General features: G+C 71.5%; 7 protein-coding genes and 3 non-coding genes across 15 annotated transcripts; 4 read left to right on the top strand and 6 right to left on the bottom strand.

Annotated features, from left to right (window-relative positions):
* The first annotated feature begins 73 nt into the window (after positions 1-73).
* On the top strand, positions 74-4,776 carry OSBP (oxysterol binding protein). Its single transcript, XM_068683604.1, has 14 exons — positions 74-408; positions 650-858; positions 938-1,185; positions 1,265-1,463; positions 1,779-1,881; positions 1,955-2,009; positions 2,114-2,245; positions 2,328-2,573; positions 2,645-2,765; positions 2,861-2,964; positions 3,064-3,159; positions 3,261-3,442; positions 3,514-3,734; positions 3,806-4,776. The coding sequence occupies exons 1-14, from the start codon at positions 89-91 to the stop codon at positions 3,946-3,948; spliced, it is 2,379 nt and encodes a 792-aa protein (XP_068539705.1). The 5' UTR covers positions 74-88; the 3' UTR covers positions 3,949-4,776.
* Positions 4,777-4,941: 165 nt separating this feature from the next.
* On the bottom strand, positions 4,942-5,014 carry TRNAK-UUU (transfer RNA lysine (anticodon UUU)). The gene has a single exon. It is a non-coding gene; the product is annotated as a tRNA-Lys (tRNA).
* A 405-nt stretch (positions 5,015-5,419) lies between these two features.
* TRNAL-UAA (transfer RNA leucine (anticodon UAA)) lies at positions 5,420-5,502 on the bottom strand. The gene has a single exon. It is a non-coding gene; the product is annotated as a tRNA-Leu (tRNA).
* Positions 5,503-5,788: 286 nt separating this feature from the next.
* Positions 5,789-5,861, bottom strand: TRNAV-UAC (transfer RNA valine (anticodon UAC)). Its single transcript has one exon. It is a non-coding gene; the product is annotated as a tRNA-Val (tRNA).
* Positions 5,862-6,148: 287 nt separating this feature from the next.
* On the bottom strand, positions 6,149-9,095 carry CABP4 (calcium binding protein 4). The gene is made up of 6 exons (XM_068683601.1): positions 7,810-9,095; positions 7,284-7,314; positions 7,011-7,154; positions 6,815-6,924; positions 6,469-6,616; positions 6,149-6,375 (listed from the first exon to the last, which is right to left on the bottom strand). The coding sequence occupies exons 1-6, from the start codon at positions 8,056-8,058 to the stop codon at positions 6,347-6,349; spliced, it is 711 nt and encodes a 236-aa protein (XP_068539702.1). The 5' UTR covers positions 8,059-9,095; the 3' UTR covers positions 6,149-6,346.
* GPR152 (G protein-coupled receptor 152) lies at positions 8,943-10,619 on the top strand. The gene is made up of 2 exons (XM_068683587.1): positions 8,943-9,074; positions 9,365-10,619. Exon 2 carries the CDS (start codon positions 9,401-9,403, stop codon positions 10,541-10,543), a length of 1,143 nt encoding a protein of 380 aa, XP_068539688.1. The 5' UTR covers positions 8,943-9,074; positions 9,365-9,400; the 3' UTR covers positions 10,544-10,619.
* Positions 10,620-10,669: 50 nt separating this feature from the next.
* Positions 10,670-14,339, top strand: CORO1B (coronin 1B). The gene is made up of 11 exons (XM_068683583.1): positions 10,670-10,784; positions 11,356-11,558; positions 11,641-11,763; positions 11,868-11,997; positions 12,095-12,276; positions 12,390-12,509; positions 12,591-12,695; positions 12,775-12,920; positions 13,011-13,068; positions 13,192-13,500; positions 13,713-14,339. Exons 2-11 carry the CDS (start codon positions 11,358-11,360, stop codon positions 13,836-13,838), a joined length of 1,500 nt encoding a protein of 499 aa, XP_068539684.1. The 5' UTR covers positions 10,670-10,784; positions 11,356-11,357; the 3' UTR covers positions 13,839-14,339.
* A 437-nt stretch (positions 14,340-14,776) lies between these two features.
* Positions 14,777-16,265, top strand: PTPRCAP (protein tyrosine phosphatase receptor type C associated protein). Its single transcript, XM_068683600.1, has 2 exons — positions 14,777-14,932; positions 15,534-16,265. Exons 1-2 carry the CDS (start codon positions 14,930-14,932, stop codon positions 16,110-16,112), a joined length of 582 nt encoding a protein of 193 aa, XP_068539701.1. The 5' UTR covers positions 14,777-14,929; the 3' UTR covers positions 16,113-16,265.
* Positions 16,266-16,520: 255 nt separating this feature from the next.
* RPS6KB2 (ribosomal protein S6 kinase B2) lies at positions 16,521-19,831 on the bottom strand. Of its 2 annotated transcripts, none has more exons than XM_068683585.1 (15): positions 19,707-19,831; positions 19,263-19,297; positions 19,078-19,198; positions 18,896-18,964; positions 18,665-18,812; positions 18,504-18,561; positions 18,295-18,395; positions 18,130-18,220; positions 17,946-18,036; positions 17,735-17,842; positions 17,580-17,642; positions 17,423-17,500; positions 17,211-17,315; positions 17,020-17,132; positions 16,521-16,928 (listed from the first exon to the last, which is right to left on the bottom strand). In XM_068683585.1, the coding sequence occupies exons 1-15, from the start codon at positions 19,776-19,778 to the stop codon at positions 16,757-16,759; spliced, it is 1,425 nt and encodes a 474-aa protein (XP_068539686.1). In that variant the 5' UTR covers positions 19,779-19,831; the 3' UTR covers positions 16,521-16,756. The 2 variants fall into 2 exon arrangements, with proteins under 2 accessions (XP_068539686.1, XP_068539685.1); XM_068683584.1 differs by having other exon boundaries at positions 17,211-17,318; positions 19,707-19,829.
* Positions 19,832-20,096: 265 nt separating this feature from the next.
* Positions 20,097-27,777, bottom strand: CARNS1 (carnosine synthase 1). 5 transcript variants are annotated; one of them, XM_068683570.1, is made up of 11 exons: positions 26,825-27,777; positions 25,986-26,003; positions 25,345-25,576; positions 25,132-25,221; positions 24,527-25,011; positions 24,099-24,279; positions 23,568-23,653; positions 23,168-23,399; positions 22,806-23,077; positions 20,389-22,640; positions 20,097-20,278 (listed from the first exon to the last, which is right to left on the bottom strand). In XM_068683570.1, the coding sequence occupies exons 2-10, from the start codon at positions 25,986-25,988 to the stop codon at positions 21,423-21,425; spliced, it is 2,799 nt and encodes a 932-aa protein (XP_068539671.1). In that variant the 5' UTR covers positions 25,989-26,003; positions 26,825-27,777; the 3' UTR covers positions 20,097-20,278; positions 20,389-21,422. The 5 variants fall into 5 exon arrangements, with proteins under 5 accessions (XP_068539671.1, XP_068539672.1, XP_068539673.1 ...); XM_068683571.1 differs by having other exon boundaries at positions 20,097-20,223; XM_068683572.1 differs by having other exon boundaries at positions 25,345-25,561.
* Between the last annotated feature and the right edge of the window lie 174 nt (positions 27,778-27,951).

The raw sequence follows: 27,951 nt of genomic DNA, 5'->3' as shown, positions 1-27,951 counted from the left end.
GCGGGCGGCGGCGGCCAATGAGCGGCGGGGGGCGGGGCGCGTGACGGCGGCGCGGCGGGCGGGGCGCGGCGGGGCGGCGGCGGCGGCCATGGCGGAGCTGCGCGCGGCGGGCGCGGGCCCCGGCGCGGCGGCGGCGGCGCTGCCCGGCCCCATGGCGCTGCCCGCGGCGCCCGGCGCGGCCCCGGCGCTGCCCTCACCGGCGGCGGGCGGCGGCGGCGGAGGCGGCGGCTCGGGGAGCGGCGCGGCCCCGGGAGCGGCGGCGGCGGCGGCGGCGGGGAGCGGCGGCGGCGGCGGGTCCGGTGTGGGCGGCTCGGCGCGGGAGGGCTGGCTGTTCAAGTGGACCAACTACATCAAGGGCTACCAGCGCCGCTGGTTCGTGCTCAGCAACGGGCTGCTCAGCTACTACCGGTACGGCCCGGCACCGGGACCCCGCCCCGCCCCGCTCCCGCTGACCTTGGCCCGGCCCCGCCGCGCCCACGGGGCACGGAGCCGCCCGCGGATCGCGGATCTCGGCTCCCGGCTCCGGGAGCTGCCCCGTGTCCCCCCCCCTCCCCGCCCCTCCCCTCCCCCGCCGCCCGGTGACGTGGCGGGGCCTCCCCGGGGCTGTGGGCCCGGCCCCGTTAACGGCTCCCGGCCGCTCCCCGCGCAGCTCCAAGGCGGAGATGCGGCACACGTGCCGCGGCACCATCAACCTGGCCACGGCCAACATCACGGTGGAGGACTCGTGCAACTTCGTCATCTCCAACGGCGGCGCGCAGACCTACCACCTGAAGGCCAGCTCCGAGGTGGAGCGGCAGCGCTGGGTCACGGCGCTGGAGCTGGCCAAGGCCAAGGCCGTCAAGATGCTGGAGGAGTCAGGTACCGGCGCCCTCGCTCCCCCCCTCACCCCCGGCACCGGTGCTGCCCGCCCCGCTCTAACGGCCCGTCCCGCCGGCAGACGACTCCGGCGACGAGTCCGTGTCGCAGACGGACAAGACGGAGCTGCAGAGCACGCTGCGCACCCTGTCGAGCAAGGTGGAGGACCTGAGCACCTGCAACGACCTGATCGCCAAGCACGGCACGGCCCTGCAGCGCTCCCTCAGCGAGCTGGAGACCCTCCGGCTGCCCGCCGAGAGCACCGAGAAGATCAAGCAGGTGAACGAGCGCGCCACGCTCTTCCGCATCACCTCCAACGCCATGATCAACGTGAGTCTGCTGCCGGGGGCACGGGGGGGACAGCCCTGCTCCTCTCCCCCCTGCTGCACTGACCGGGTGCTGCCCGCAGGCCTGCCGGGACTTTTTGATGCTGGCCCAGACCCACAGCAAGAAGTGGCAGAAGTCGCTGCAGCACGAGCGGGACCAGCGCATCCGCCTGGAGGAGACGCTGGAGCAGCTGGCCAAGCAGCACAACCACCTGGAGAGGGCTTTCCGCGGTGCCACCGTGCTGCCCGCCGGCACTGCCGGGTCTGGTGGCTCTGCCAAAGGTACCCCAAGTGTCTGCGTCTTGTTTCGGGGCTGGCTGGGGGGAGCGAGGCGTTGTGGGGCAGGAGGGGAGGGGAAGCCCAGAGCAATGTGTTCTGCATAATGCAGTGCTGTCAGCCCATCCCCGAGCCTGACATCGCTGTCCATAAGCAGTAGGTTTGTTTGGTGTCCACTGTACGGCCAAGGGGCCCTGCAGCCAGGTGCTTGTTCCCATATCTCACCAAGCCCAGCAGCAGCAGGGATCCTCTGCCACCCCCTGTCCCCTGCTGCACCGGGGTGAGCCCAGGCACACAGCCCATCTCCATCCCCTTGCCCAGATCCCTGCTGCCCTACGAAAGGAGACCTGAGTGACGAGGACGAAGAGAACGAGTTCTTCGATGCCCCGGAGAACATCGCTGCGCTGGAGACCATGGGCCACAAGTGAGTGCCAGGGGGTCCTGCTGGGGGGGGCAGGGGCAAGCCCAACCCTAACGCTGGCTCTGCTCCCCCCCAGGCGCACCGGCAGCAACATCAGCGGCACCAGCAGCGATATCAGCCTGGAGGAGCAGGTAGGGCGGACGCTTTGGGGCTGCTCTGGGGGTGGCTGCGGGATGAGGATGGGCCAGGGGGGTCGCAGCAGCTTTGTGACATTGCTGCCCCCCCCCCCCGGCAGTACAAGCACCAGGTAGAAGACACTAAGAAGGAGAAGAGAACCCGCATCCCCTACAAGCCCAACTACAGCCTCAACCTCTGGAGCATCATGAAGAACTGCATCGGGAAGGAGCTGTCCAAGATCCCCATGCCAGTGAGCGGGGACGCGGGCGGGATCTGGGGGGTGACTGCCGTGCGCCCCGGGCGCCCCCCCCTCACCTCTCGCTCTCCTCCAGGTGAACTTCAACGAGCCCCTGTCCATGCTGCAGCGCCTGACCGAGGACCTGGAGTACCACGAGCTGCTGGACCGGGCGGCCAAGTGCGAGAGCTCTCTGGAGCAGCTGTGCTACGTGGCTGCCTTCACCGTCTCCTCCTACTCCACCACCGTCTTCCGCACCAGCAAGCCCTTCAACCCGCTCCTGGGGGAGACGTACGAGCTGGACCGCCTGGAGGAGAGCGGCTACCGCTCCCTCTGCGAGCAGGTACCGCGGCCCAGCTCCGCGGGCCACCCGCTGGGGCGGCGCGGCCGGGCTGACCCTCCCGTCCCCGCCAGGTGAGCCACCACCCGCCGGCTGCCGCGCACCACGCCGACTCCAAGCACGGCTGGACGCTGCGCCAGGAAATCAAGATCACCAGCAAGTTCCGGGGCAAATATCTCTCCATCATGCCTCTGGGTGAGCGTCCGGCTGGGTGGGCTGGGGGCTGTCGGTCCCCCAACAGAGACCGGTGGGTTCGAGGGGACTGATGCAGCGCTGCTCTCCCTCCGCAGGCACCATTCACTGCGTCTTCCATGCTTCTGGCAACCACTACACGTGGAAAAAAGTCACCACCACCGTGCACAACATCATCGTGGGCAAGCTCTGGATAGACCAGGTGGGTGCCAGTCCCACGTGGAGGTGTTGGAGGTGCCTCGGTTTCCCCTGTCGGTGGGGAAAGGAGTCCTAGGCTGAACCCAACTCTGTTTCCCCCCAGTCAGGTGAAATTGAGATCGTCAATCACAAGACGGGCGATAAGTGCAACCTCAAGTTCGTTCCTTACAGCTACTTCTCACGGGATGTGGCCAGGAAGGTAGGGCAGGGGGTGGGCAGGCACGTGGCACGTCCTGATGCGGCACCGCTCTGCCTGGGGCACCGGGGTCACCGGGTGGGACGCGTCCCCTGTCCTGGCAGGTCACCGGGGAGGTGACGGACCCCACGGGGAAGGTGCATTTCCTCCTGCTGGGCACCTGGGACGAGAAGATGGACTGCTACAAGGTGGCCTCGGGCAGCGGGGACAACGGGGCAGAGGCGCGGCAGCGGGCGCACGAGGCCGAGGACAGCCGGGTGCTGCTGTGGAAGAGGAACCCCCTGCCGTGAGTGCGGGGCTGGGGCGGGGGGCTCGGAGCCCTGCAGCGGGACTGAGCCTCCCTCTCTCCGGGCGCAGGAAATACGCGGAGAACATGTACTACTTCTCGGAGCTGGCGCTGACGCTCAACGCCCCCGAGAGCGGCACGGCGCCCACCGACAGCCGCCGGCGCCCCGACCAGCGCCTGATGGAGAACGGCCGCTGGGACGAGGCCAACGCCGAGAAGCAGCGGCTGGAGGAGAAGCAGCGCCTCTCCCGCAAGAGGCGCGAGGCCGAGGCCGCCAGGGCCACCGAGGACGGTAAGGAGCGGGCGGGGGGAGCCCCCGAGCCCCCCATCCTCACAGTGCTCACCCCCTCTCCGTGCCCCCAGGCACCCCCTACGACCCCTACAAGCCACTGTGGTTCGAGCGCAAGAAGGACCCGGTCACCCAGGAGCTGGCACACGTCTACAGGGGCGGCTACTGGGAGAGCAAAGAGAAGCAGGACTGGACCCAGTGCCCGGACATTTTCTGAGGGCTGGGAGGAGCAGCGGGGCCGAGGCCTGCGGGGCTGCCCGGGGGGAGCGCCGTCTGTCCGTCCGTCCGTCCGTCTCACCGCCCGCTGCGAGCGCCGGCCGCGCTCACCCGCCGGGGTTGCCTTAGCCCATCCACACTGACCTTGGTGCTGGGGAGCGGGAGCCAGCCCGGCCCCCCCCCAGCCCCGGGGGCTCCCCCGTCACCCCCCCATGCGTGCGCTCATCCCTGGACCCCCGGCGCGGGAGCAGCGGCGCCCCGGGCGGCTCCCGGGGATGGATGGGGACACGGCCCCCCTGGGGTGGGCACCGCGGGGTGAGCCCGAGGCTGGCCTTGGTCTCTTCTCCCCCTCCCCTCATTTTTCATCTCCCCTTTGCCCCCAGGCAGTTGGGTGCTCTTGGGGGCGGGAGTCCGGCCTCACTCACCCCACACGGGCCCCCCCCGCCGTGCCCGCAGCCTGTTCTCTAGGTGTACGTTATATCCATGTAGAGACCCAGCGGGGGCCCCGGTTCCCCCCCCCTCCTTGCTCGTACCCTGGGGTGTGCCCCCCTCGCCGTGCCTTCCTCTCGGGGCGAGGGGCCCGGCTTCTGCCCCCCACACTCCACACTACAGCGGCCCAGAGATGTGCTGGGGGCAGCGCGGGGGGCGGCGCGGGGGTCTGTAGGAGCTGAGCTGCCCCCCCACTGGGGGCTTGGGGGGGCGAGCAGCGGCACTCCATGCAGCGGAGAGAGTGGGGGGTGTATGATGCCTTTTTTTTTTTTTTTTTTTTTCCTCCTCTCTTTCCCCCCTCTCCAGGAAAACAACTAAATTAAAATCTGTGAATGCCCCAGCCTGGCTGCGTCTGCTGTGTTTTTGGGGTTGGGGGGTATCCCCGGGACCCTGCACAGCCCCTACCCCACAGCCCCATGCTGCTGGGGGTGCCCTGGGGGAGCTGCAAGTGCTGGGGAGAGGTGGGATAGGGTGCAGAGACCCCAGCCCCAAAAGAGGGAGGTATCGCCCGAGCAGGGACTTGAACCCTGGGCCCTCAGATTAAAAGTCTGATGCTCTACCGACTGAGCTACCCGGGCAGCTCCTGGGGGAGGGGGGGTCGTGGGGGGACACAACATCTCCCACCCTCCTCCTCCTCACCTGCCCCAAGGGGCTGCTTGCATTCTCCAGCCATTCCCCCCCTATTCCAGGGGGTCTCTGGGAGCAGGAGTCCCCCCAAGGATCCCAGGAGCAGGGCAGTTTGGGGGCCCTTGGAGCAATTTAGGGTCCTTAGGGCACGTTGGAGTCACCTTGGGGGAAATTTGGGGTCCCCTAGGGCAGTTTGGGGTTCCTAGAGGTAATTTTGGGTCCCCAGGGCGGTTTGGGGTTCCTTGGCTTTGGGGTTCCCTGGGGCAGTCTGCAGTTGCTTGGGGCAATTTGGGGTCCCTTGGGCTTTTTGGGGTTCCTGGGGTGATTGGGGGTCCCCTCTTGGAACAAAACAGCTGTACCAGAAGTGGGGTTCGAACCCACGCGGACACACGTCCATTGGATCTTAAGTCCAACGCCTTCACCACTCGGCCATCCTGGTGCTGCCCCCGCTGCTCCCCCCGGGCTCTCAGCCGGGTCCCTGCGGGTGGGGGTCTGGGGGGGCTCCCCTGGCCGGCCCCGTGCCGTGTGGGTAGTGGTGGTCGTATCTCCTCCATGCTCAGGAGGGCTGGGTTTGAGCCCCAGCAGAGCCGGCTGCTCATTTCCCCCCCCAGGGGGATGGGGGTGCATTGTGGGGGCTCCCCGCGCCCCCCCAGAGGTGACACCGTGTCCCACCCGCCTTGGCAAAAGGGGCCGAGGGGGAAAAGACACAAAAAATCCTTGTGGGGTGGCTCCGCTGGGGCTCGAACCCAGGTCCTTCTGCGTGTAAAGCAGACGTGATCACCGCTACACCACAGAGCCGCTGCTGGGGGGCTCCCTGAGCCACCCCCCCAGGGCTGGGGCGGCTCTGAATGATGCTGGCTCCATGCAGGGCCCCCCAACCCCTCCTTGTCCCTTTTTGGGGTTGCTGTCCCCCCTCCTGAGACCCCCCCATCCCTTGCTTCCCCCCCAGCTGCTCCCCACGTGAGGTTTGGGGCAGCTCAGGGTGCGCTGGGGTCGGTGAGCGGGTGCCATGGGGGCGAGGACCCCTCCCCACTCCATCCCCACCCCGTATCCCCCCATCCCAATGACCGGTGCCATCCTCCCCGTCTGAGCAAGGAGCTTTATTGGGTGCCCACAGCCCCCCCCACCACGCTGCCAGGGGGTCCTGGTGGGCGCCCCTCTCCCAGAGGTGGGCTCGGCTCCCGCTGCTCGCTCTGAACCCCAATAACTCGGGATGGGATGGAGCAGGAGGTGCCAGGGGGGGCAGGTCGATGCCCCGGGTCCCCTCCTCTCCGGAGGCTTCCTCAGCGGGAGGACAGCATCATGACGAACTCTGCGGGGTGAGACAGGAGGCGAGAGGGGCACAGGGCCACCCCACGCCACCCCCCGGGCTGTGGGGACATTTGGGGGGGGGGGGAGGGCTCACCATCGAAGTCCACGCGGCCGTCCCCGTTGAGGTCCACGTCCTGCAGGATCTCGTCCACCTCCTGCGCCTTCAGCTGCTCGCCCAGCAGCGCCGCGATGGCCTCGCGCATCTCCGCGCTGCTGATCTCCCCGTCCCCGTTCATGTCGAACTGCGGCGCCCACAGGTTGGGTCCCCTCCCCGCAGCCCCCCACAGCCCCCCACACACCCTGGGCAGGGACCAGCCCCTGCTGTGCCCGTGGTCATTGTCCCCTGCGTGCCGGGGCCATCGATGCCCGCGGTGTCCCCGTGCCCATGGTGTCCCCGTGCCCATGGTGTCCCCGTGCCCATGGTGTCCCCGTGGCCATACCTCGCGGAAGGCGATCTTCAGCTCCCTGACGCCCACCATGTGCGCCGTCTCCTCCCGCAGCTTCGGCCCCATCATCTGCACAAAGTCCTCGAAGTCCACGCGGCCGCCCACTGCGCCAGGGACGGGGACAGCCTCAGCGCCCCAGCGCCGTCTCCGCGCGCACCTCCGCGTCCCGCTGCCCCGGCCCCGCGCTCACTCCTCATCTTGATGTGCTGCGAGATCTCGATCAGCTCCATCTCGGTGGGCATGTACCCCAGCGTGCGCATGCAGGCGCCCAGGTCCTTGTAGCTGATGAAGCCGTCCTGGTCGGTGTCAAACTCCTTGAAGGCATCCAGCAGCTCTGCCCCCGCAGGCACGCACGGGCACAGGGACCCGTCAGGTGTGGAAGCCGTGGCACCACACCCCACGGTGGCACATCCCATGGCAGACGGTGCCGGTGTCCCCCACATATCCCAACCCCAGCACTCACCGTCCAGCTCCTCCGGCGACAGCTCCCGCTCCTGGACCGGGGTGTGGGGTGCAGGGGGGTGTGTGGGGGAGAGAAGCAGCATCAGACCCAGCTCAGCCCCCGCCCCTCCCAGCAAACCGCGGTGTCACCTTCGTTAAGCACGGGCCAAAATTAACTCCCGCAGGAGGGATTAGACGGATTGGAGGCAAAGCCCTGCCTGCCCCCCTCCCCAGGTGCCCCTGCTGTCCCCTTCCCCTACACCCACCCAGGACCCTCAGCCCCAGCCCCTAACGGGGTTCTCAGAGGCCGGGGGCTGCCCTGCTCCGGGCTGTCCCTGGGGTAGCACCATGGCTGCGGGTCCCTGAGCCCCACGGTGCCCAGCCCTGCTGCTCACCCTCCCCAGGACCCCCACCCCACGGTGCCCCCATTGGGCTCCATATAGGGAGGGAGGAGAAAGAGCCCCCAGGCCTGCCCCGTGGCCCATCCCCAGCATCCCCAAACCTCCCCCCTGCCCCTCCACCCACGGCCCCCTGGCCCCTGCCCGCACCTTGCCAAAGACAGTGTTGAGGAAGGGCGAGTAAGCCTTGGTGGCGGCGGCGTGCGGGTCCCCGGCCCCCTTCTTGCTGTTCTTCCTCCCGTGCCCGCCGTGCCGGGACTCAGCCCCGGGGCTGCCGCTGCCGGGGGAGCCGCTCTCCTCGGGGGGCTTCGGGGAGCTCTCGGCCCCCTGCTCCCCCTTCCCCTTGCCCGGGGCCTCGGCGTCTTTGGGGGCCCCCTTGTCCCCCCGCGTGCGTGGCATGGGGCCGGGGGCTGGAGTGGAGGCAGGCGGCGGGAAGCAGGGCTGGGGGGCGGCCGGCCCTTAAGAAGGAGGCAGGGAAATCCTCTTACCTGCCCCACACCCCCCGCCCCGGGGAGGGCAAAGCCAATTAGCGGCGATTACGACGCCAGGAAACGAGCCGTCCCACCATGTCCTCGTGCCAGGGCACGGCCACGAGGCCACGGCACCCCCAGCCACCACCCTGGGCCCCAGCACAGCGGTGGTGTCCCCAGTACCCATGTCCCTTGGCCACCTCCAGCGTCCCTGTGCTTGTCTTAACCCAACACTGACACCTCCTCGGCCCGCAGCACGGGCACACGCCGGTCCCCCTCCCCACCTGCAGCACGGGGACGTGTCCACGCGCACGTCCCATCTCCACGAAGCCCCCACGACATCCCCACGCCGTCCCCACATCCCTGTGCCCTCCAGCCCCCCAGGCATCCCCCCCGTTGGCTGAGGCTGCAGCGAGGAGCGGTGCCACGGCGCGTGTGGGGCCCCGCTCCCCCTGGCCCCCCGATAGCATCGCCCCGACTCAGCAGCTGCTGGCGGGTGGCAGGAAGCCAGCGCCCGGCAGGGAGATGCCATCACGGGGATGCCGTGCCACCGGCCCTGGCACGCAACAGCCAGCGTGGCCACCCAACCCCACCCTGGGGCTTCCACGTGCCCCAAGCCCCCTGCCTGGCACCGGGTGGCTGTGGGGTGGGGGGCTCCTGCTGGAACCAGCCCATGGGGACCGGGTGACCCCAGGGGGGCCATTGGGAAACCATCCTCAGCAGCGATACTGCGGCCGCTTCCGTCCTGTCTGGCAGCAGCTCCCTGTCCCTCACAGGGGGAAACTGAGGTTTTTGGGGGGGGTCATTGCCGGGGGGGGGAGCAGATAGGGTGGGCGGAGCTCCTTGATCACTGCCCATCCCAGCCAGACCTACATATAGGGCACCCTGCAGCCCAGGAGACCCTCAACATCCACTGCTTGAACCTGTGCTCGCGCTGCAGTTACGGTAGGTCCTACACTATTTACTGGCCTGGGGGGGCTTGTCTGGTGCCCGAGGGACAGTGGGTGGAGGACCCAGGCAGGGGAGGTGAGGGTGGTGGGCACCTGGGGGGCACAAAGGTGAGGGGCACGAGGACGGGGTGACATGCAGGGGGCAACGGGATGGGGAGCAATGGGGGCGATACGGTGAGATAGGGAAAAATGGGGGGGATCCAAAGGGAGGGGGTACAGTGACGGGGGGAGAATTACAGATGCTGCCATGGCAGACGGTGACACACCAGCGGGTGCCGTGGACAGGGTGCCCTGGGAGCCGCCGCCCCCTGAGCTCAGCCGATGGAGCTGGAGAACGCCACGACGTCCCCGTCCCCGTCCCTGTCCTCATCCCCGTCACCGTCCTCGTCCCCGCAGCCCCCGAGCGCCCTGCAGTGGGTCTGGCAGCTGCAGCTGGTGTGCGCGGTGCTGGGGCTGCCCGCCAACGCCTTCGTCCTCTGGCTGACGGGCTGGCGGCTGCGCTGCCGCGGCCTCGCCATCTTCATCTTCAGCGTGGCCGCCTCCGACTTCCTCTTCCTTGCCAACTCCACCCTGCAGATCTGGACGGCGGCGCACGGCCACCGCTGGCCGCTGGGCACGCCGCTGTGCCGCCTGCACCGCTTCCTCCTCGACCTGGCCTACTACGGCGGGCTGTTCCTGCTGGCCGCCATCAGCCTGGACCGCTGCCTGCTGCTGCTGGCCCCGCTCTGGTACCGCTGCCGCCGCCCGGCACGCTGGCCAGCGGGGCTGTGCGCGGCCGCATGGCTGCTGGCCGGCTGCTGCAGCGCGCCCGGCACGGCCTTGGCGCAAGCCTCGGAGGTGATGCCAGGGCTGGTGGTGTGCCGGCGGGAGCGGGGCCGCTGGCAGCAGCTGCTGGGCTGGCTGGAGGTGGTCCTGGAGGGGCTGCTGCTGCCCGTGGGCGTCCTGCTGCTGTGCAACGGGGCCGCGCTGGCCGTGGCGGCGGCGCGCAGGCGGCGGCAGCGTGGCGCCGGGGGGCTGCCGGCCCGCTTCCAGCGCCTGGTGGCCGCCACGCTGAGCGGCTACCTGGCCATCCACCTGCCCTTCCAGCTGGCCCAGCTGCTGAGCCACGCGTTCCCCCGGCGCTTCGCCAGCCTCGCCTACTTCGTGGCGCTGGCCTTCAACGTGGGCAGCTGCCTCAACCCCTGCCTCTACCTGCTGCTGGCCACCCGCGCCTGCCACCGCTGCGTCACCCGCGGGGACACCGGCCCCACCGCCCCGCTGCCACCGGGCAGCGTGACCCCCGCGCCGCCCCCTGCCCCGCTCCCGGTGCCACCGGGTGCCACCACCCCGATGCAGTTGGGCACCGCCGCCCCGGTGCCACCGGACGCCACCACCCCGGTGCCCCCCGGTGACCCCATCCCGGTGCCCCCCGGTGACCCCATCCCGGTGCCCCCCGGTGCCCCCGCCGCCCTGCCCCCGCCGTGACCCCGCCCCCTCGTTGACCCCGCCCCCCTCCCCGTAGCCCCGCCCCCTTTCCCGGTTGGCCCCGCCCCCCCGCTCCCCTCCCCCGCCTCCCGGTGCCGCAGTGCGCGCGCGCGGGGCGGGGCCGCTCACTTCCTGCCGCCCCCCCCCCCCCCGCCCCGGTTCCCCCCGGTCCCGGCTCCGCCGCCAGCCCCGCGCCCGGCACCGGCACCGGCACCGCCGGCACGGCCCGGCCCGGCCGCCGGTGAGTGCGGGGCTCCCGGGGGGGCTCCCGGGGCCCCCTCCGTGTCCCCTCCCGGCCCCATCCGTGTCCCCGCTCCCGGTGCCGTCCCCGCTCCCATCCCTTTGCCCCCTTGGCCCTGACGCCCCCCCCCGCCGCCCCCCACCCCGGGGACCCGGCCCTGTCCCCACCCGGCCGCCCCCATCCCCACCCGCGGCCCCATCCCCGCGGCCGTGCCCCCCCGGTGTGTCCCCCCCCCCCCCGCCCCCTCCAGCCCCATCCCGGGCAGGGCGGTCCCGTGCCGTGCCCCCGTCCCCACGGGTGACCCCGTCCCGGCAGGGTGGGGTTTGTTTGCCCAGCGCTGGTTTCCCGCTCGTGCAGGGAGGGACGGGGCCGCCCTTTACCCGGGGCAGGGAACGGGGCTCAGCCTTCCCCATCACCCCCCCACAGCACCACCGGTGCCGCCGCCGGTCCCCGGGGCTCACCGGGCAGCCACCGGGCCCTGCGGGGACAGGCCGTGGGCGCCCCGTGTTTCGGGGTCACCGCGCCCTGCTCCCTCCCTCCCGGCCTGACCCCCTGTGGGGGTGCCCCCCAGCCATGTCGTTTCGCAAGGTGGTGCGGCAGAGCAAATTCCGGCACGTTTTCGGGCAGCCGGTGAAGACGGAGCAGTGCTACGATGACATCCGCGTGTCCCGCGTCACCTGGGACAGCACCTTCTGCGCCGTCAACCCCTCCTTCGTGGCCATCATCGTGGAGGCCAGCGGCGGCGGCGCCTTCCTGGTGCTGCCCCTGCACAAGGTGGGAGCCGGCGGTGGGGTTGGGGTGGGGGAGGCTCTGCGGGGACGGGCAGGGTCCGGTGACCCCCTCCCTGTGCTCCCAGACCGGCCGCATCGACAAGTCCTACCCCACGGTGTGCGGGCACACGGGCCCCGTGCTGGACATCGAGTGGTGCCCCCACAACGACCACGTCATCGCCAGCGGCTCCGAGGACTGCACCGTCATGGTGAGGGGCGGACGGGAAAGCGGGGAGATAAATGGGGAGATGGGGAGAGGGGTACACGGGGGGCTTCCCCCCCACGCCCCCTGCCCACCGCCCCCATCCCGCAGGTGTGGCAGATCCCCGAGGGGGGGCTCAGCCAGCCGCTGACGGAGCCGGTGGTGGTGCTGGAGGGGCACTCCAAGCGCGTGGGCATCATCAGCTGGCACCCCACCGCCCGCAACGTCCTGCTCAGCGCAGGTAGGGAGCCGGGGAGGGGACGGGGGGGGCCAGCCGGGGCTGGGGAGGGAGGGGGGGGTCCGGCCGAGCTGTGCCGCTGCTCCCCTCCCCGCTGCAGGCTGCGACAATGTGGTGCTGATCTGGAACGTGGGCACGGCGGAGGAGCTGTACCGCCTGGAGGGGCTGCACCCCGACCTCATCTACAGCGTCAGCTGGAGCCGCGACGGCTCCCGCTTCTGCACCGCCTGCAAGGACAAGAGCGTGCGCGTCATCGACCCCCGCCGCGGCACCGTGGTGGCGGTGAGCACGGCTCCGGGCTGCCCTCACCCCCCTGTGCATCCCCCTCCGGGGTGTCGCGCCCCCCCATTCATCCTGGTGCGCTGACCTTGCCCCCCCCCCCGCGCTCCCCGCAGGAGAAGGAGCGGGCGCACGAGGGTGCGCGGCCCATGCGTGCCATCTTCCTGGCTGACGGCAAGATCTTCACCACCGGCTTCAGCCGCATGAGCGAGCGGCAGCTGGCGCTGTGGGACACGGTGAGGAGCCCCCGAGGTCGGCCCCTCGGGGGGGGGGGGCCGGGCTGCGGTGCGGCACCAGGCTGATGTCCTGCCCCGCAGGAGAACCTGGAGGAGCCCATGGGGCTGCAGGAGCTGGACTCCAGCAACGGGGCCCTGCTGCCCTTCTACGACCCCGACACCAACGTGGTGTATGTCTGCGGCAAGGTGCGGCCCCGCTGCTTCCCCCCCACCTCCCCCTACACGCCCCGTCCCCGCCTGTCCCCTCCTGACGCGGTGCCCGCAGGGAGACTCGAGCATCCGGTACTTCGAGATCACGGAGGAGCCGCCCTACATCCACTTCCTCAACACCTTCACCAGCAAGGAGCCGCAGCGCGGCATGGGCTGGATGCCCAAGCGCGGGCTGGACGTCAGCAAGTGCGAGATCGCCAGGTGGGGATGGGGTGGGGGGGTTTAGAGGTGAGGGGCGACCCCATTTTCCCTTCGTTGCACCCCGTGGTGACGCCGTGTGACCCTCCGCAGGTTCTACAAGCTGCACGAGCGCAGGTGTGAGCCCATCATCATGACGGTGCCAAGGAAGGTGAGCGATGGGGACAGGCGGGGGGACACCCAGCGGGTCCCTGCGCAGAACCAACCGGGGGTCCTTGGCCGTGTGTCCCATCCCGGTGGGTGACACGGCGGCGGTGGGGTGGGCGGGGGGCAGTCGGACCTCTTCCAGGACGACCTGTACCCCGACACGGCGGGCCCCGAGCCGGCCATGGAGGCGGAGGAGTGGGTGGCAGGGCAGACGGCGGGGCCGGTGCTGGTGTCCCTGCGCCAGGCCTACGTCCCCAGCAAGCAGCGCGACCTCAAGGTGAGCCGCCGCTCCCTGCTGCACGACGCCCGCCCCGCCACCGCCACCACCCCCAGCCCCGCCGCCCCCGCTGCCCCCAGCCCCACCGCCCCCGCCACCGCCGCCTCCGCACGGCTCAGCGCACCCCCGGCACTGGGCACCGGCACCCCTGTGCCCACGGTGAGTAAAGGGGCGGGGCCTATGGGGAGGGGGCGTGGCCTATTGGAAAGTGGGCGTGGTCTCTCGGGAAATGGGCGGGGCCTCCGGGGAAGTGAATGGGGCAGGCTAGGGGAGGGGGCGTGGCCTCGTGGGTGGTGGGCGTGGCCTCGTGGGTGGTGGGCGGGGCCCAGGGGAGGGGGCGTGGCCTGGCAGGTGACCCGTGGTGTGCGCAGGCGGGCGGGCGGCTGGAGGAGGTGCTGCAGGAGGTGGCGGCGCTGCGCGCGCTGGTGGCGGAGCAGGGCCAGCGCATCACCCGCCTGGAGGAGCAGCTCAGCCGCCTGGAGAACGGGCACGTCTAGGGCCTCCCCCACACCCCTGGGACCAGGGCACGCGGCCGGGGATGTGTCCCCTTTGTGTCCCCCCCCCCCCCCCCTTTCTCACATACAACCAGGGACCACAACACCGCCGCCCCAGGGTCTCCTCCCCTCGGGACCAACCCCCCTCGCCCTGGGGCTGTCCGTCTGTCCATCCATCCCTCCCATTTTGTACACCTCCCTGACCCCACTGCCTTACTGGGTGCTGCCCCCCGGATTGTGGACCACTACCCCCCCCCTGCAGTTCCCCCCGAGGGCCAGGGGGGGTCTCTGGGATCAAATACTAAGCCCTGCCCCCCTCCCAACTCTCCCATGTCCCCAGGGTGGGGTGGGACCTTCCCCTCTTCCAGTGGGGCTCCAGCATGTGCCCCGCGACCATGGAATCCTCCCCCCCTATATCATGGGGCTCTCCCCCCCTCTTTGTTCTCCCTACAGGGCAGGGTCAAAGTCTATATTTTCACTCCAAATAAAAGTCTTTATAAGAAAGGTGCTGGGTGAGGCTAAGAGCTGGGGGGGCAGAGGGCCCTGGCGGGGGGGGGGGGTGTGGTACCGTGAGGGTTATGGGGGTTTCACTTTGGTTTATCAGGGGGGAGGAGTGAGGCTGGGGTGTGCTGGAGCTCCCCCAGGCTGTGTGCATGGCCCCGTCGCCGTGTGGGTAACACAGGCGGGATGCAAAGTGCGGTGGTTTTTAGCACAAGCTGAGGCAGGGACTGGGGACAGAGCAGCAGCAGCTCAAAGCTGTGGGGGCAGGGAGGGAGGGGGCATCAAGGCCCCCATAAATCAGGGCACTGGAGGGGGGTTGGTGGCCACAGGGCTGAGGGGGAACAACCCTGGAGCCCCCAGAGCCTTGCTGGGTCATGGAGGACAGACCGTGCACCCCTATCTCTCATGCGCCACCTTGGGTTTCCGGGGCCCTTTCCATTTCGGGTAGGCGGGGGGGGGATGGGGACAGCACCCGCCTCCCCCCGCATCGATACATCCGCTGTTGCTGCTGGGGGGGGGCAGGAAGCACGGGGGGGCCCCCCCAGCACTGCTTGCGCCTGCGGCACCCGGACCTGCTCCAGCAGCACCCAGCGATGGTGAGCGCCCAAAAAACACGGGGGGATGGCATGGAGCAGACTGGGAGTGAACTTGGGGGGGTGGGGAGGGGTTGATGCAGCCCCCCCTCATCTCCATGTCCCCACCCACAAGCATCAACTCCTGCCTGCTCCCTTGGTTAAATTTGGGTGGGGAGGGGTTCACACTTTGTTCCAATTCAGCCTGTGTTGGCTTGGAGTGTGGGGGGGGACACAGGGGCAGCAGTGATGGGGCCCTGGGATAGCCCCCTTCTCCCATGCCTGGGGGGGCAGTGGGCTCTGTGGGATGGGTGACAACAGGGCTTGGTTCAAGGGCTTGAGGGGTAGATTTAGGGGGGGGAGAGGTGGAGGCTGGGGCCGCCAGGCCAGGGGGGGGCATGGGGCAGGTGCTGGGGGTGGTTGTGCTACAGGGACTGGGGCTGCTGGGGGCTGCCTGGGGCTGATGCGGGGGCAGCCCGGCCTGCTGCAGGTGCTGCAGCTGCTGCCGACCACAGCTTCCCGTCACAGGGCACCTGCCACAGCACCAGCCCCTGCCTTTCTGCACGGCCCTGCTCTGCACCCCCCTCCCCGGAGCTGACCCCTGCCCCTGTCCCCGTCCCTGCAGGCTGGAGCTCGGTGCCCATCCGCCCCGCCGCTGCTGCTGGCGCTGGCAGGGCTGGCGGCGGCAGGGGAGCCAGTGGGGAGCAACAGCGACCGGGTGGTGGGCGCCCTGCTGGGGCTGCTGCTGTGCCTGGCCGTGGGGCTGGCCCTGGCCTGGCGCCACCTCTGCCGCCTCTCGGCCGGCCGCTACCACCCCCGGCCCATGGGCCGCCGGGCCCTGGCGCTGCTGCGGGGCCGCTGGCAGCAGCTGCAGGGCCGCCAGGGCCCCGCCGAGCCCCCCAGGGACGAGGATGGGAATGGGGACGCGGCCCCGCCGGCCGAGGAGGAAGAGCTGATGCCGTGGGCCCAGCACCAGAGGCGGGAGGATGAGGAGGACGAGGAGGAGAAGGAGGACGAGGAGGACAAGGAGGAGGAGGAGGAGGAGGATGAAGAGGAGGCCGCGGCCCCGCTGGAGGCAGAGCAGAGCCCCCCGGGCGCGGGGCAGGCGCTGGGCGGCAGCGCGGAGGCCCTGCTCAGCGACATGCACGCCTTCTCCGGCACCGCCGCCTGGGGGGACGCGCGGCCCCACGTCACCGCCCTCTGACGTCACGCCCCCATGACGTCACCGCCCTCTGACGTCACCGCCCCCGTGACGTCACGCACCCATGGTGTCACTGCGCCCACCCCCAGCCCCGGTGGAGCCACGCCATTGGCTGCGCGGGCCCGCCGCTGACCAATAAAGACACGTTGCCACCCCTGGGGGCGTGGTTTGATGAAAGGGGGCGGAGCTTGGGGCAGGGCAAGTGGGCAGGGCCTCGAGAAGTGGGCGTGGCCTGGGAAGGGGCGGGGCCAAGGGGCAGCACGTGGGGCAGGGCTGGGAGGTGGGGAAAAGGGGCGGGGCCTGGGCATAGTGGGCGTGGCTATGCAGATGAGGGCGTGGCTATGCAGATGAGGGCGTGGCTATGCAAATGAAGGGGCGCCCCCCCAGCCCCCCAAGCAGAGGGCAGCCAGGCCTGATTAACGCTTTAATTGGCACTCTGCCCCCCCCGGGGGCACAGCCCCACAGCCCGCACCCCCCCGGCAGCAGCGACACGGGGCCGGGGGGCAGTGCCGGGGGCCCCCCCACCGTGCCAGCACCGGCAGCTCCGTGGGGCCCCCCCCTCGCCCCGCGGCCAGCAGCGGGACTGGGGGCCCCCCCTGCCCCTCCTCACCCCGTGGCGCGTCCCTACCCCCCCACCACCACCCTCCCTACCTGGGCACCCGCCCACGCCCCCCCTTGGCCTTCTTGGTGCCCACGGCGGTCTTGATGGGCAGGGGGGCCGTGCCCTCGGGGGGGGGGGGCAGGCTGGGGCCCAGCTCCATGGGCTCTGCCGCTGCCGCCCCCGGCTTGAAGGGCTCGAAGGGGGAGAACTTCACGGGGCTGTATGGTGGGGGGGGGGAGGCGGTGAGGGGGGGGCATGCTGCACCCCCTCCTCCCCACCCAGTGCCTCCCCCCCCCCCAGCACGGGTACCTGACGGGGGTGCGGGGGCTGCTGTTGAGGCGCCGGGGGGAGCGCACCTTGGGCTGGAAGGAGAACCCCTCCTTGATGCTCTCCAGCACCGAGGGGGCCACGTAGGTGAAGCCCTGCACGGGGAGGGGGCAGGTCAGGGTGGGGGGGTGGGTCAGGGACCCCCACCTAACCTGGTGTCCTCCCCCCGGTACCAGGAAGGCCTGGTTGGCGCTCTCGCTGATGGCCGCGTCGTCGGGGCTGTCCACGGGCGTCTGGCGGGTGAAGCGGGTGTCGAACTGGCTGACGTCTTCCTCCGACTGCTGCGGGGAGGGGGCTGCTCTTCACGGCCCCCCCAGCGAGGAGGAGACAGAGCTGCCCCCCCCCCGACCATCCCAAATCCCACCCCTACCACCACCACCAGTACCAGGCAGGGCTTGAAGGGGGGGTCCAGCCTGCGGGCCAGCAGGTCGTCCCAGTTGATGTGGCGGAAAAAGGGCTGCTTCTGCAGGAGGAGTGGGAAATGGGGGGGTCACCGGGGGGGGGGGCATCACTGGTGACACCTCCCCCTGCCCCATTCCTACCTGCACATCGGCTGCGTCACCCGGGCCCCCCCCGACCCGCTGGCTGGGGTTCCTCTTGAGGAACTGGAAGAGAAGGGACAAGGGGGGGGGTCCCAGTGCTGCCCCCCCCTCCCGAGCAGGGGGCACCAGGGGGTGTGTGGGGGGGGCTCAGGCACCTTTTTGAGCAGGTCACGGGCATCAGGCGTCAGGTAGGGCGGCAGCACGAGCTTCCCCTTCAGGATCTTGTCGATGGTTTTCTTGCGGTTCTCGGCCGTGAACGGGGGCTGCGAGGGGAGGGGGTGGCAGCGATGAAGGGGGGGCCCCCCCCCACCCCGGGACTGTCCCCCTAACCCCCCCCCCCAGTCCGTGAGCAGGAGGCCAACTTGCCGATCCGGTGAGCATGTCGTACATCAGGGCGCCCAGGCTCCACCAGTCCACCGCCCGGTTGTGCCCGCTGCGCACCAGGATTTCGGGGGCCCTGGGGGGGGTTTTGGGGGGGGGGGGGGGCACCCTGAGCACTGGGCCCTCCCAACCCCTTTTTTTTCCCCCCCCCCCATCCCATCGGGCTCACATGTACTCGATGGTGCCGCAGAAGGTGTGGGTGACGGCCCCGTCGTGGATGGACTCCTTGCACAGCCCGAAGTCCGTCAGCTTGATGTGCCCTTTGTGGGGGGGGGGGGAAGGAGTCAGCCCCCAACCCGCTGCCCCCCCCGAATCCCCCCGACCCCCTGCCCACCCTGGCTGTTGAGCATGATGTTCTCCGGCTTGAGGTCACGGTAGATGATGCCGTTGGAGTGCAGGTGGCCCAGCGCCAGCGTGATCTCGCTCAGGTAGAAGCTGCAGCAAGGTGGGGGGGGGGTGGGCAAACAGCACTGGGGGCCCCCCCGCGCCCCCCACATTGCCGGGGGGGTCAGGACGCGATACCCCAGAGCCAGCCACCCCTACCAGGCGGTGTCCTCCAGGAAGATGCCCTCGCGCTCCAGCTGCATGAAGAGCTCCCCGCCTGCAAGGCACAGCCCCATGGGGGGGGCCCTGAGCCTTCACCGGGCTCCGTCCCACCCCGTGTGTGTGTCCCCCCCCCGTGCCCCCCCGGCCCGGAGCCGCACCGCTGAGGCACTCCAGGATGAGGTAGAGCTTGCCGCCCGTCTGGAAGGCGTAGATGAGGTCCACGATGAAGGGGTGCTTGACGGCCTCCAGGATGTTCCGCTCGGCCCGCGTGTGCGCCGTGTCCTTGGCGTTGCAGGCGATTTTGGCCTGGATCGGGGGGTGGGAGGAAGAAGAGGGGTGAGGAGGGGGGGGCCACACCGGTGGTGGGGGCACGCCGGGGGCCGCGCTACCTTCTTCAGGACCTTCATGGCGAAGATCTTGCCCGTGTTGGTGCCCTGCACTTTGCGGACCTGGAAGACCTGCGGAGCGGTGGCGGCGCTGGGGAGGCAGCTCAGGGGCAGCCCCCCCCTCGGTCTGATCCCCCGGGGTTGGGGTCCCGGTGCTGGCTGCCGGGGGGGGGCAGCCCCCCCACCTTGCCGTAGCCACCCTTGCCCAGGACGCGGAGCAGCTCGAAGCAGTGGGGGCCGATGTGCTCGGGGCCGTTGTTGACGCTGCTCTCCGAGATCTCGATCTCCTCGTAGTGCCCCACGGGCCTGCGGGGACGGGCGGTGAGCGGGGACGGGGCCCCCGCCGCCCCCCCCGGCACCCCGCACTTACTCCAGGCCGTTCCCCCGGGGCTCCAGCTCCATCTCCTGCGGGGGGGACACGGCGTCGGTGCCCGCCCGGGGCGGGGGTCCCCTCCGTGCCCCGGTCCGTCCGTCCCCTCGCCCCTTGTCCCCAGCGCTGCCCGGTCCCGGTGCCCCTCCCCGCCCCGCCCCAGCCCGGCCCTATCCCGGTGCTCAGCTCCGGCCCCGTCCCGGTGCCCCACCGGCTCCCGGTCCCCGCTGTCCCCCCCCCAGCGCTCAGCCCCGGTCCCGGTGCCCCCAGCCCGTCCCGGTGTCCCCGGTCCCCGCTCTCCCGTCCCCCACCCGTCCCGGTTCCCCCGCCGGTCCCAGTCCCCGCTGTCCCCCCCCGGTCCCGGTGCCCCCGTCCCGTATCCCCGCCGCCCCGGTTCCCGGTTCCCGGTTCCCGGTCGTGCCGCCAGCCCCCGGCCCGGCTCACGGCGCCCAGCTCGGGCTCCTCCCCGTCGCTGCCCTCCTCGGTCTCCAGGTCGATGTCGAACACCCCCGCCATGGCGGCGCCGCACCGGGACCGCCGCACCCGCCCCGCCCCGCCCCGCACACGTCACGGGGGGACCCCGGCATCCCCGCCGCGGGGCACCACGGGAAATGTAGTCCGGGGAGAGGCCACGCCCCCCGCCCTTAGGCCACGCCCCCACGCCCTTAGGCCACGCCTCCTCCCCTTAGGCCACGCCCCCGCGGCGGCTCGGGTGTCGGGCGGGCCCCGCAAAGGGCAGGGGTCGGCCCCAAATGTCAGCCATGGCCCGCGGGGGGGCCCACGGGGGGCCAGGGGAGGGGGGAATTCAGAAAGTGGGACAGCGACACGGCCACAGAGCTCCACAGCCTTTATTGGGGGGCTGGGGCACAGTGTGGGGTGTGTGTTATTGTAGGGTCGCTGCTGCTATTGGGGGTCTGGGGCACTACATGGGCTGTGTGTTATTGTAGGGTCGCTGCTGCTACTGGGGGTCTGGGGCACTACATGGGCTGTGTGTTATTGTAGGGTCACTGCTGGTACTGGGGGTCTGGGGCACTACATGGGCTGTGTGTTATCGTAGGGTTGCTGCTATTATTGGGGGGTCTAGGGCACTACATGGGCTGTGTTATTGTAGGGTCACTGCTGCTACTGGGGGGTCTCAGGTGCTACACGGGCTGTGTGTTTTTTTTAGGGTCACTATTCCCCCCAGTAAGGGGGGTGTTGGGCACTAGATGACTACATGGGCTGTGTTATTGTAGGGTCACTGCTGTTACTGGGAGGTCTCGGCGCTACACGGGCTGTGTTATTGTAGGGTTGCCGCTGTTACTGTGGCATCTGTTGCTGTCAGACCCCTCAGTGGTGATGAGGGGTGACAGGGCAGCAGTGGCTGTCACACACTGCGCTGCCACACAGCATCTCCTGAGGGCCCAGCTTGTCCTCGGGGACCCTTCCCAGGGCCATGTGTCATGGGAACGTCTCCCCATGTTTGTTATGGCAGGGTCTCCCTCACTCTGGTTTGTTATTGTAGGGTCTACCCAGTGATGGTATTTCCTCACAGGGTCTCCCCATGCTCGTTTGCTGTTGTAGGGTTTCCCCATGTTCATCTGCTATTGCAGGGTCTCCCCGTACTCATTTGTTATTGTAGGGTCTCCCCATGCTCATTTATTGTAGGGTCTCCCCATACTCATTTCCTATTGTGGGGTCTCCTCATGCTCATTTTTTGTAGGGTCTCCCCATGCTCATTTCCTATTGTAGGGTCTCCCCATGCTCATTTATCGTAGGGTCTCCCCATGCTGGTTCATTATCATGGGACCACCCTGTGCTCTCTGTTATTGTGGGGTCTCCCTGTGCTGCCTGGTCCTACTGCCATTGTGGGGTGGCGCAGGTACCACGGGGGCCACCCCATTACCATAGGCTGGTTCAGGGGCCCCCTCCACGCCTCCCCTGGGGACAGCACAGGGATGGCGGGGCAGGGGGCTCGGGACTCCCCCTGGGCTCTGTCCCCACGCCACAGGGAGCGGGTGACACGGGTGACAAGGCCCAGGCGGGGCTTGGAGGGATGGGGCGGCGGAGAAGGGGACACATTGGGGGACTGGGGGGGAGCCAGGGGGCGTCGGGGGCCGGGCAGACGGGGCCGTGGGTTGGGACCTCCGCGCCACCCCCCCGCCCCGCTCCCCGCCGGGGCTATTTGAAGTGGGAGAGGAAATGGTCGACGGGGTAGCGCGGCGAGTCGATGCCCAGCGCCTGGCACAGCCCCAGCAGGCGGCCGCAGGCCTCGGCCGGGCTGCCCCCGGCGCAGGCCACGCTGAGGCAGGGCTCCTCGTACTGCCCGCCCGCCTCCTCGAACAGCGGGTTGAGCCGCACCAGCCCGCGCCGCTGCAGGCCCTGCAGGGCCGCCAGCCCGCCGTGGCGCAGCGCCGGGCCGTGCTCCGAGGCCAGGCACATGACGCCCGCCAGCTGGGCGCGGGGCGCGGGGCGGGCGGGCAGCACGGGCGGCAGCCCCAGCGCCACCAGCACGGCCGCCAGCAGCAGGTCGGGGCCGTAGACGGCGCGGATCCAGTCGCGCAGGTAGAAGCCGCCCATGCGCGGGTTGATCTCCAGCAGGCGCGGCCCGCCGGGGCCCAGCTTCAGCTCCACGTTGAAGACGCCGTCCAGCAGCCCGCAGGCCCGGCAGCACTGCAGGGCCGCCCGCACCAGCTGGGCCTGCCGGTCGGCGGGCAGGCAGGAGGGCAGCACGGCCGCCGTCTCCAGGAAGGCGGGCAGGCGCGTGGGGCCGTTGTCCGACACCCAGGCGCCCAGCAGCCGCCCCTCGAACAGCACCAGGTCGACGTCGTGCTCGGTGCCCGGCACGTACTCCATCAGCAGCATGGCGTTGCCCCAGCCCAGCCCGATGCCCGGGTAGTCGGCGTCGGCGCGCAGGTCGCGCCACAGCCGGGCGGCGTGCGCGTGGCACTGCCGGGCGCTCTCCACCAGCCGCACGCCCACGCCGCCCGCCCCGAACTCCAGCTTGGCCACGGCGGGGAAGGGGACGGCGCCCGCCGCCCGCTCCACGTCCCCGTGGCTGCGCAGCCGCCGGCAGGGCACGGCGAAGGCGGCGGGCGGCGGGCGGCCGCGGCGGCAGCGCTGCAGGTGCTGGTGGGTCCGGCTCTTCTGCTTGGCCAGGCGGACGGCGGCGGGCGGGCAGCCGCGCAGCCCCAGCCGCTGGCACACCAGCGCCGCCAGCACCACGCAGTCGTCCCAGTAGGAGAGGCAGGCGTGGGGCCGCAGGTCCCGGGCGCGCACCAGCTCCGCCACCCGCTCGGCATGCTCCTCGTCGCGCTGGTGCTCCCGGCTGTCGTAGGGCAGGAAGGTCTGCACCAGCCCCGCCGCAAAGTGCTCCGGGTCCGACTCCACCAGGTGGATCTGTGTGCAGACACCACACGGGCGTCACCGTGGTGTGGGGACAGGGGACGGGTGCCCACCCCCAGCCCCTCGCCGCCACCCGCAGCGCGAGCACTGCTACGGCCCAGCCAGGGCGGCGCCCGGTGTTCACTCTGGAACCTACTGACAGCCCCATTGCCTCCTTACCCTCAAGCCATATTCGCGGGCTGCTTCCCAGACAAAGCTCTTGCTGACACCGCCGGCCCCGATCAGGAGGATGTCCTTGCCCTCTACCAGGTGGCACTGTGCCCGGTGCAGCAGGGCTTCTGCCAGCAGCCGGGGCAGGTCACCGGCGGGCTCCCCCACGTCGCGCCCCATGGCCTCAGCCAGCAGGCAGGTCTCCAAGCACCGCTGGCAGTTGGCGGAGAGGGCCACCAGCTCCAGGGTGTCATCCACACACGACAGCAGGAAATCCACACCTGGGGGACACGGTGGGGACGGCGCACTCAGCACCCCCGGGCTGCCCTCCCCCTGTCCCTGCAGGAGCAGCCCCCGGGGCTGGTGCTCACCGAGGATGTCGGTGTGGGCGCGGGCACCGCCACGCTGTGCGGGGCTCAGCTCGGCTTCAGCGGCCAGGAGGGCGGCCATGGCGTCCTCAGCAGCCCCCCGCAGCCGCTCCGCCAGTGCCTGCCGGTGCCCCGGGTCCGCCAGGCCCCACTGCTGCAGGCTGGAGTCCAGGCCCAGGGGCAGCGCCGCCCCGTGCCGCACCGGCGCCTCCGCGCGCCCCATGCCGCATGCCACCTGTGGGGACACGCCGCCACCGCCACGGGGACATGGGCCACCCCCGGGGACGCCCAGAGCCGCCAGGTGCCACCCCCATCACCAGGCACAGGGGCTACGTGAACTGGGGAGGGGGTTCCCGACCCCACCCAAGTGCGTGGCACCCCCACCCTCGCGCCCAGGCCGTACCTGGCAGAGCTGGGGCCGGTCCCCCCAGGACCGGCAGACGACGGTGCAGATGCGCAGGGCCACGGGCAGCCGCGGGGCTGCGCTGCCTGGGGGGCGAGGGACAGGGCAGGGACGCGCCGCAGCCCGAGGACGGGAACGTGGGGAGGGGGCCCTGACGTGCACCCCCCCCCCCCAAACCCACCCTTGGTCGCAGGGCAGCCCAGTGTGGCACCACCACCGCCACGGCCACCCTCAGCCCCCCTGGATGGTGGGGAGCCAGGGACGGTCCCCTCGTCTCCCCACCTGCCCCCTTATGATGGGTGCTGCCCCCCAGCCCAGGGGACAGCAGGGGGACAGGGCAGCCACCTCCCCCCCCTCCCTAGGGGGCTGCAGGGGTCCGGGGCTGCCCCCACCCCTGGGTTTGGACACGAGGCTGACAGAGCGACCGTGGGAGCTCCGGGGGGCCCTTCCCAGGGATGGTGGGAGTTCTGGGGGGCCCTTCCCGCCCCCCTCGTCCCCCGGGGGTGGTGGGCGCCCGAGGGGGGGTCTTACGTGGGGGGGGCGCGGGCAGGCGGGCGGTGGGCACCAGGGCCTCCAGCAGGACGCTCTCCTCCTCCTGCAGCCCACTCAGCCGGGCCACCACCGCCGCCGCCACCGCCGCCCCCTCCGCCTTCCCGTGGGTGCTGCGGGTGCCTGTCCCACGCCACCGCCACCCTGCCGGCCGCACCGCCACCTGCATGCAGCACCGTGTCACCTCCTGCCACCTCGCCGTGTCACCCCCCGCCACCTCGCCGCAGCACCCCTCGCCCCCTGCCACCCGCTCCCACCACCACCCCACAGCCACCCCACCAAGCCGCACCACCTCTCGCTGCCCCCGACTGCCACCCCACAGCCACCCCCGAGCGTCCCGCTGCTGCTCCCTGCCCCCGTGCCCCAGCCCCACAGCCCCCCCTGACCCCGCGGTGCCACCCGGTGCCCACCTGGCTGTAGGGCTTCATGGCAGTGCCCCCCAGGAAGGCGCACACCTCCTCCTGCACCAGGCTCTCCTGGCCCTGGGGGTCCTCCAGCCGCACCAGGCGCACCCCGGCGGCCGCGGGGTCCTCAGGTGGGGCCCCCTCCGTTCCCAGGACGAAGGCCAGGGTGGGGGGCACGTGCAGGCCAGCACGGGCAGCCAGCACCCGGCGGGTGGTCACCGGGTCCTCCAGCCACCGGGCCAGTGGCACTGAGCCCCCCGTGGGGCAGTCGAGGTCGCGGGCCAGCTCGCCCACCCAGCTGCTCTCAGTCCCGGGGCTGAAGGTGCCCGTCACATAGGTGGCCCGCCGGGGGGGCACAAACACCTCCAGGGCGCTGTGGCCCCCCGCCTCAAAGGAGACCCCCTGGGAGAGCAGCAGCGACCAGGCGCCTGGGGACGTCTCCGAGGGCACCCGGCTGGCCCAGGTGGGTGAGAGGCACAGCACCATGGCACCTGCGGGTGGGCAGGAGTGTGGGCAGTGGCCGTGCCCCCTGTGCTGGGCACCCACCCTGTAGGTGGGACGCGGGGGGAGCTCGTGGCTGCCTGTTATGGGGGGCTGGGGGCTGGACGCACCTGGGCAGCGGGAGCCGCCCTCCAGCAGGACGGGCAGGAAGGCGGTAGGGGAGCCCAGGATGCAGACAGTCATGTCCAGTGGACCGAATCCTGCAGCGAGGTGGTGATCAGCAGGCATGGGACCGCACTGCCACCCTGTCCCTGGCACCCCCGTGCCCCCAGCCTGGCGCTGTGCCCCCAGCCGCCAGCCCCCGTGACCCCCGTGCCCAGTACCCGTGCGGGGCTCCTTGGTGCGGTCCACGGTGAGGGGCAGCCCCTCCTGGCGCAGGGCACTCTGCAGCAACTCGTAGCCATGGGTGGCCGAGTCGGGGTCCCCGGTGTCCTCGGGGACCTCACCGTCAGGCACCTCCTCGTCCAGCCAGCCCGGGCACAGTGCCTCCGGCCCTGCCCACTCCTGCTCCTTCGGGCTCATCGGCTGCTCCACGCTGACCTGGTCCACGGAGAGCTGTCGTGGGGCACAGCGGGGCTGGGACCAGGTGCCCGCCTTGGGGTTGTCACGGGGCACAGAGAGGGGCAGGGATGGGGCCAGCGGTGGGACAGACAAGGGGCGAGCACAGGGGTGATGGGGCTGGCATGGGGGCGATGGGGTGGGTTTGGGGTTCGGGGCAGCATGGGGCAGGCATGGGGCAGGGCTGCAGCACGGGGCAAGGGGGCTGTGGGGCTGTGGGGGTGCCCAGGCGCGGAGCCACCGCCTTGGGGACAACAGGGCAGTGCCAGCTCCCAGACAACAGTCCCCTTGTCCCCGTGGGGTCACGCGGTGGGTGGGCACGGCACTGCCACGCCGGGTGCCCGGTACCGCCGAGCCCTGCTGCGAAGAGCCCCCCCCCCGCCTGGACCCTCCCGGGACCACTCACCATCCTGGCGTCGGGGGGCTGCAAAAGACAGAGGGGCCGAGTCAGCCGAGTTGGGCGGGGACCCCCGGGGTGTCCTGGGGTCCCCTCGGTGCCAGCCCCGGTGTCCCTTCTCCCCCCGCACCCCTCGGTGCCAGCCCTGCTGACTGGGGCAGCTCCGGCTGAGCCCCTGCAGGGATTATCCTAATCCCGCGGCAGCTCAGCCCCACCGGGGACCCCCCTGCGCCCGGTGCCAAGGTGCCCTGGGGCTGTGGGCCCTGGCGCGCCCCCCCCGGGTGCCCCAGCCCAGCGGCTCCGGCACGGGGGGAAACTGAGGCACGGGCGTCCCCTGGCCGGCGCCGACAGCCGCGGACCCCACGGGGGGGCTTGAACGGTGTCCACGCGACGGGGGCGACCCCGGTGGCGGGACGCCCCCCCCCCGCCCCCCGGCAAGCCCTTTCGCCGCGGTACCTGCGCGGGGCCCACGGTCACGCGTGGCTCGATGCCTGCCCCCGGGAGCGTCCCGCTGCAGCCGGGGGAGCGCTCGGAGCCCTTAAAGCCCTCGGTCCCCCCCCCCCCGGGGGCCCGGCCCCGTGCCCCGGATTAGGCGGCGGGCACGGCGGGCGGCACAGAGCCCCATTGTCCGCGGCTGCCACCCGGCCCCTGTCGCTTGTCGCCTGTCCCCCCAGCGCGGCGGAGATGCGGCGCCGCACGTCCCCCGGCTTAGCGCGCCAGCTGCTGTCGCCGGCCCCGTCCCCGCAGCGCTCTGAGCGCGCACGGACACGCGTGGACACCCGTGCACGAGTCCCCGCACACGCGTGCACAGCGCGCACGCACCCCCCCACCCCACCCCCGGCACCCACCGGCGGTCGCTGTGGCGGTGCCGGTGCCCGCGGCTGTCGCTGCCCGCAGAGCCCTGTGCCCGCTTCTGCACCGGCGGTGCCTCCAGCCCCCGGGCGGGGCGGCCCCGGGGGAGGGCGCGGGGCGGGGACGGGGGGCGGGGGGTGCGGGGACGCGGCCAGCCGGGGGTCGCCCGGGGACAGCGGCGCAGCTGACACCGCGGGGCTGAAATGTCACGGACGGGGGCCACGGGCACGGGGCCCGGGCTGGCGGCGCGCGTGGCACGCGGGGAGCGGACGGCAGCGGGGGCACGCGTGGCACGGCGCGGCACGGCGCGGCACGGTGCGGTGCGGCACGCGAGGTCTCCCCCGCTCCCCACGGAGGCCCCCACGGGAGTCTCCGCGGCACGGGGTTGGCAACAGCCTCCCGGCAACGGTCCCGCGTGGCCGCACCGGCACGGCCCCGAGACGCGGCCCCGCCGGGCGGGAGCGGGCACCGGGGGGTGCGGGTGTGGGCACGGGCACGGGGCGCGCACGGAGCGGGACGGCGGGGGCAGAGCTGCGCCCGTCCCCCCGCGCCCCCCCGAGTCCCCCCCCCGGTGCTGTCCCGTGTCCCGCGTCACGTGTCCCGGTGCCTCCGTGCCCCCCGGTGCTGTCCCCTGCCCCCTGTCACGTGTCCCGGTGCCCCGCTGCCCCCCGGTGCCGTCACATGTCCCGGTCCCGTGCCCCCCCCCGGGGGTGTCCGTGCCCCCCGTGCCCCCCGTGCTGCCCCCCATCCCCAGTCCCGTCTCTCTCACGTCGTCCGGTGCTGTCCCGTGTCACCTACCCAACTCCCCCCCGGTGTCCCGGTGCCCACCGTGTCCCGTACCCCGTGTCTCCCCACACCCCCCGGTGCTGTCCCAGTGTCCCGGTGTCCCGCCGGTGTCTCCGTGCCCCCCGGTGCTGCCCCCTGCCTTATGTCCCATGTCTCCTATCCCGCTGCCCCCCCCCCCCCCAAATATCTCACTGCCCCCCGGTGCCTCCCCGTGTCCCCCACACCCCCCGGTGCTTCCTCTCTCCCCACCTCCCGCGTCAACCCCATGTCCCCCGCTGCCGTCCCGTGCCCCAGCGCCTCGGTGCCGTCACGGTGCCTCCGCTATGTCTCCGTTCCC

Source organism: Anas acuta, chromosome 5, assembly GCF_963932015.1.
Source record: "Anas acuta chromosome 5, bAnaAcu1.1, whole genome shotgun sequence".
NCBI classification, from domain to species: domain Eukaryota; kingdom Metazoa; phylum Chordata; class Aves; order Anseriformes; family Anatidae; genus Anas; species Anas acuta.
The sequence above is the reverse complement of the archived record's forward strand: the minus strand, read 5'-3'. Positions and strand labels throughout refer to the sequence as shown.

What these genes read in the sequence shown, in the direction of transcription:
- CARNS1 (XM_068683570.1), bottom strand. An exon ending in CACCAAGGAGCCCCGCACGG is followed by an intron (nt 25,222 to 25,344) that starts GTACTGGGCACG and finishes ACCTCGCTGCAG; the next exon opens with GATTCGGTCCACTGGACATG. An exon ending in ACCGGCCCCAGCTCTGCCAG is followed by an intron (nt 23,400 to 23,567) that starts GTACGGCCTGGG and finishes GTGTCCCCACAG; the next exon opens with GTGGCATGCGGCATGGGGCG.
- GPR152 (XM_068683587.1), top strand. Translation starts at nt 9,401, where the DNA reads ATGGAGCTGGAGAACGCCACGACGTCCCCGTCCCCGTCCCTGTCCTCA.
- CABP4 (XM_068683601.1), bottom strand. Translation starts at nt 8,058, where the DNA reads ATGCCACGCACGCGGGGGGACAAGGGGGCCCCCAAAGACGCCGAGGCC. An exon ending in TCAACACTGTCTTTGGCAAG is followed by an intron (nt 7,315 to 7,809) that starts GTGCGGGCAGGG and finishes ACCCCGGTCCAG; the next exon opens with GAGCGGGAGCTGTCGCCGGA. An exon ending in TGAAGATCGCCTTCCGCGAG is followed by an intron (nt 6,617 to 6,814) that starts GTATGGCCACGG and finishes TGGGCGCCGCAG; the next exon opens with TTCGACATGAACGGGGACGG.
- OSBP (XM_068683604.1), top strand. Translation starts at nt 89, where the DNA reads ATGGCGGAGCTGCGCGCGGCGGGCGCGGGCCCCGGCGCGGCGGCGGCG. An exon ending in TCTCTCCATCATGCCTCTGG is followed by an intron (nt 2,766 to 2,860) that starts GTGAGCGTCCGG and finishes CTCCCTCCGCAG; the next exon opens with GCACCATTCACTGCGTCTTC. An exon ending in TGGAAGAGGAACCCCCTGCC is followed by an intron (nt 3,443 to 3,513) that starts GTGAGTGCGGGG and finishes CTCCGGGCGCAG; the next exon opens with GAAATACGCGGAGAACATGT.
- RPS6KB2 (XM_068683584.1), bottom strand. Translation starts at nt 19,778, where the DNA reads ATGGCGGGGGTGTTCGACATCGACCTGGAGACCGAGGAGGGCAGCGAC. An exon ending in AGGAGCCCGAGCTGGGCGCC is followed by an intron (nt 19,298 to 19,706) that starts GTGAGCCGGGCC and finishes TCCCCCCCGCAG; the next exon opens with GAGATGGAGCTGGAGCCCCG. An exon ending in GCGCCAACCAGGCCTTCCTG is followed by an intron (nt 17,133 to 17,210) that starts GTACCGGGGGGA and finishes CTCCCCGTGCAG; the next exon opens with GGCTTCACCTACGTGGCCCC.
- CORO1B (XM_068683583.1), top strand. Translation starts at nt 11,358, where the DNA reads ATGTCGTTTCGCAAGGTGGTGCGGCAGAGCAAATTCCGGCACGTTTTC. An exon ending in TCATGACGGTGCCAAGGAAG is followed by an intron (nt 13,069 to 13,191) that starts GTGAGCGATGGG and finishes GGCGGGGGGCAG; the next exon opens with TCGGACCTCTTCCAGGACGA. An exon ending in CCGGCACCCCTGTGCCCACG is followed by an intron (nt 13,501 to 13,712) that starts GTGAGTAAAGGG and finishes TGGTGTGCGCAG; the next exon opens with GCGGGCGGGCGGCTGGAGGA.